The sequence below is a fragment of the Nuphar pumila genome, chromosome 6 (assembly GCF_984573655.1).
Source record: "Nuphar pumila chromosome 6, dmNupPumi1.hap1.1, whole genome shotgun sequence".
In the NCBI taxonomy this organism is placed as follows: domain Eukaryota; kingdom Viridiplantae; phylum Streptophyta; class Magnoliopsida; order Nymphaeales; family Nymphaeaceae; genus Nuphar; species Nuphar pumila.
Window position 1 is genome coordinate 131,794,396 of NC_143254.1, and position 4,905 is coordinate 131,799,300.

At 42.4% G+C, this 4,905-nt stretch overlaps 1 protein-coding gene across 1 annotated transcript; it reads right to left on the reverse strand.

Moving 5' to 3' along the window:
• Positions 1 to 1,389: 1,389 nt before the first annotated feature.
• On the reverse strand, positions 1,390 to 4,321 carry LOC149836273 (small heat shock protein, chloroplastic-like). Its single transcript, XM_090009739.1, has 3 exons — positions 4,300 to 4,321; positions 2,619 to 2,837; positions 1,390 to 1,856 (listed from the first exon to the last, which is right to left on the reverse strand). Exons 1-3 carry the CDS (start codon positions 4,319 to 4,321, stop codon positions 1,426 to 1,428), a joined length of 672 nt encoding a protein of 223 aa, XP_089865865.1. The 3' UTR covers positions 1,390 to 1,425.
• Positions 4,322 to 4,905: the final 584 nt, after the last annotated feature.

Below are 4,905 nucleotides of genomic sequence, written 5' to 3' on the forward strand. Positions count from 1 at the left end.
AGCATTTTGTCTTATAAATAATGAGTTACCTGTTATGTACTCTTGCTGACACGGAGAATTAGAATTATACAAAACTTTAACATCCTGTGCATGCTGAACCTGCGACTGATGTAATCCATAGTACCCAAAGTCGCTTTTTTCAATCTGGCAGTAAAATCTGAATCCGAATCCAAATAAGGTCCCATGTTTTTTATTCAAATCTGGACCTGACATTCGAATAACAATCCTATAAAAAGTGTGGAAATTAGAAAAAGGGTTTTATATGTAAGAGAAAGCAAATAAATCCAATTTGATTTGGATCCGAATGTAAATCTACACGCTTCTCGAGAAATGTGTTTCTTACATTGTGGGCATGTTTGCAACACCTGTGATTTTGTAACTTTATGAGGTTTCTTGTGATTCTTAATCACATTTTAGAACTTTCACAGAGGAATTGTAAACATGCAAAAATGCAACCCTTGAATGTTTGAAGCCTCAAAACTTGTGAAAGTTTTACACATGTACGATGGTGTATAAAACTTTCACAAGCATTGATGCTTGGCTGTGCCTGTGAATGTGTTAAAGTAACTACATGACGACACATTCTTAAGTGATAGATTTTCACAAGTCAAAATTCACAACCTAAGAGCAATGCTTGAGAACGTGAATCAGGAGGACACTATATCCCCATCAAAACAAACATGCTACAGGATATATACAAGCTTTCCGGTTGCTTCTCAAGTCACTTTCCTCAATGATTTATGAAATTTTATGCTAGACTCAGGTCCAACACAAGTTCCAATTAAGATCCCTAGTTATTAAAATATTATCAAATATTATTTTACTGGGGTATGGTTTATGTAAACCATATAAAAAAAAAAACCTGGTATAGTTTTCCCCTATGATAAATCCAGTCAGACCATAATTACTGAAAGCGTCCCATAGGACCACGTGCATCACTCGAATCAACCATTCATCACTGGAAGCGGAAGAAGCACAAGGAAACACGCTTCTCATTTTTTGAGAAATGTGCTTCCTATATTATCGGCATGTTTGCAACATATGTGTCACATTTTAGAACTTTCACATAAGCATTGCAAACATGAAAAATGCAACCAGTGAATGCGATTCCTATGTGCCAGTACTCTCTACGTACGTAGGCCGGTACAGAGTACTGGAACCTCGAAGTCAGATCCAAATAGGACCCATCCAGGTCCAGCAAAGGTCCGACTCTGACACCCCTACGTACAATAAGCTAATGTTTCAGCGTGCAAATAAAGATCGGTATGAAGCCAAGATTACGCTTACCCTCTACATATTCACAAACAGAGAAAAAACCCATTACATTGTGATTTTAGACACACAAGAGCCACGTTATCATGATATTTGTCGTGATCTTTCGTTTCCTTCACTGCGACTTCGTGACAATTTTCATGATCTTTTGCATCAGTCGACCTGGACGTCGATGACTTTGGGCTCGACCTTCTTCTTGGGGACGCAGATGACGAGGACTCCGTTCTTGAGCTCCGCCTTGATCTGGTCCTTCTCGACGTTGTCCGGCAGAACGAGTCGGAAATCATAGACGGTGGAGCTCCGAGACTCCCACGAATCGCCTTCAGACGACTGGGTCTTGCGTTCGCCCCTGAGGACGAGGACGTCGTCGTCCTCGACCGATACCTTCACGTCCTCCTTGGACAGCCCCGGCATGTCTAACCTCATCTTCACCTCCTCCTCGTCCTCCATGTAGTCCCAGGGGAGTCGAACGTCCCGTCCCTGGCGAGACGACCCGGGTAACATCCAAGACTCGTCGAAGATCCGATCCACCGTATCGAGCATCTGGCGGATCGTCCGCATCGGTGAGAGCGGGTCCAATAGCCCTAGCGTGTCAGATTTTCAAAGCCCACGTGTCAATGTCATCCATAAGTCGGTTTTAAGCTAAAGATAGTGTTTGGCTGGCACCAAGAAAATCTAGAGATATGGTGATTTATCTATTTCCTAGTAAATCTCGATTTTGAAGACATTCTGGTGTTTTGAGTGAATCAGTTGAATAGAACCGGCGCGTAATAAGTTAGTAACAACATCCACCGTTATCCAACTCCATCACAGAATTTCCCAAAATTATCCTACTTTTTCGGATAATTGAGCTATGAAAAATGACCGCCAAGAATTTCGTTCCAATTAATATGTCTACCATTATTAAAAATGCCCCCCAAACATTTTAAAACGAGTTGGTCAAATAGCCTCATGAATTAACTACCATTAAACCTAACATATTAAAATGGTAACTCTCAGAAAGAGTCGGGTCAATTTTGCACTATCCATGACGTACGACACGTGGACACGTCGTGTCCTGACGATATGACATGATGACGTGATTCGGACACGTATATGCATTATTTTAATAGCTTTCAAATAATTCTCACCATACTCTAATAAAAAATGCACTTTACCTAATAAAGTATCAAAAAGTAATTTTCCATTGATTTAATTAAAAAATCCCGCGTCTTGATATCCTATCTATCAACCTTTTTATCGGACTCTCGTGTCGCTACTCGGGTCGTACCAGTATCTAGTCCATGACTCGCACGACGAGCCCAGTTCAACTCAAAACCAAAGAAACCATGAAGAAATTGACATACCAAAGGGGGCGAGCTCCACCGCAGGTCGGTTCGGCCGGCGTTCCACGTCGGTTGCCTTTTTCTCGCCCACCTGAACGTCGAAGGAGCCATCTTTGCCCTCTTTGTTCTCCACGGAGTCGGCTTGGGCCTTGACCAACTTGGGAAACCTCTGGGCAGTGAGCTTGGGTAGTACCACAGAGCATGGGTTCGAGGGTCGCCTACCTTGAGAGAAAAGTGAAGCTGAATAACATAGCAAACTTGATGCAGAGCAAGATGACATCTTCTTCTATCCCAAACCAACAACAAAGAAGGTGAAACTTTTAAGTAACTAAAGGCAAGGTTTGCTTGAAGAAAGTAAGATCGATGGAGAGCTTTGTTGCCAGAGAGAATTGTGCTTAAATCTTTAAATAAAAGTAAAAGGTGGGGATGAGGCGTCTTCCTTGCATGGATGGAGTCCAGTTTGGGGGTACACGTGGTCCTGGGGAGAAACAAAGATGGGTCCATCTAGCACCTTCAACAAGAATCCATCTGGTGGAGGATGATCATTTTCTAGAAGAGGAAAAGGGGCCGCTTCAACACAAACTAGGATTGTTAACGGGTCGGTTTTGACTCGAAATCCGATCCGTACTACAAGGGTGTTTGGTGATAAAAGAAAGAGGTCCAACTAAAAACCGGGTCCAACAATGAATATATCAATCGTCACGTGCAAGTTAGTTCTCCCTTCGGGGATGGTTTCCTCCTCCTCATGAAAAGAAATAGCTAGTTTGAATTGCAGCGATTAAATAATGACCAGTAGCTAATTAGTTAATGTAAACAAATAAATGACTCTTAACTCATAATATATATATAGAATAAAAGACTCGTGTAAACTGTAAATAACCAAAGTCAGCACATGGTTTAATCAAAATTAAGTCAAATTAATTAAGCTATATTATAAGTCTAAGCTAAGTGCTTTATCGAATGGAAAAAGTTGACTAGGCGCATCATTTTGAGGCATAATTACAATAAAAGCAATCATATATACTGAAATCGCCACCACCATCTCATGACTACCAAAGCTTTTCATTGCACCAGGCTTGCCACTATGGGTTGCCCGCATGGCTAACAGGGTGGTAGTGAAGGCACGGGTCGCCCACTGACACTTTGATGTGTTTGTAGCTTTCAAAGGCGGGTCAAGGCAGTATGATCGTGGACTCCACTCGGGGTTTGGCAAGTCTATTAAGTAGACCAGTTCTTGGTGAAGGTTTCCCGTCATCAAAAAAGACAACCCAAATGGCTATTAAATAGGAATGGCAGTGGATCGAGGAAGGTGCAAGAGACAAGGTCTTCTTCATTCCCGCTCCGTCTTGAAATAGTGACTTCCATACCTGGTCCATCTTCATGACGGTAGAGGACTTTGGACCTTCATCTCAAATTTATCATTCTCGTCTCTATCCCTGTCCCCCGCTCCCATATCCCATTCATGTTCTCGTTGTCATCCCTGTTTACTTTACTATATATAAAGAATATATATAATTTTATTAGATAACTAAGAGTATTTTTAATCATTTTAGTAATGGACATCGAGGATGGAGCAGAGTCGGGGTAGGAGAAAGCATATGTCCATCCTTGCACGAGTTTTTTATTTTTACCTTCATCCCCAGCCCATTCTGTTTCATGTTCTTCATTCCTGCCCCAAACAGAGTAGATTCGGACAGATCACCTCTTTCCCCATCCACTGTCATCTCTACTATTAAAGAACGCCCTCCTGCCCCAGAGGCAGCATTGACACCTTGCTCTTAGGCACCACTGGCCATTAAGGGTGTGTTTGATAAGCAGGACACGCATGAGCGGAGATAGACACGTCCCTGGTCGAACATTTTGCCGTGTTTGATACACGGGATTTGCAGTATCGAAAACAGGACACGCCAGTTGCACCCCAAGGTTGCGATTGGCAAGTCCAGGACAAAAGCCACGCTTTCTGCCCGTGTGGCGTTTGTCCTACAATGCAAGCATGCCCTAATTGCTACTTTCATGCGCAAATCGTCCTACGGCACCAGGACGATCATAATAGACGAGGAAAAGCTTTCATCAGAAGGAACTTTCATGAGGCTTATTCGGGGATAAGGTTTCCAAGCCGGAGTTTAAATGTTTGGTAGTAGTAATATTATCTTATGACACCAACGGGCGGTTCGCTTTGTTTGGTAGGAGATATTAGTACACCTCACCATGTCTTGGGACGTTGCAAGTTCAAAACCGAATGGTATGTGGTATGTTGTTTAACTGGTTGAGGGTCTCCCTAACCCCAGCTTTTCAAAAAGAAATATTT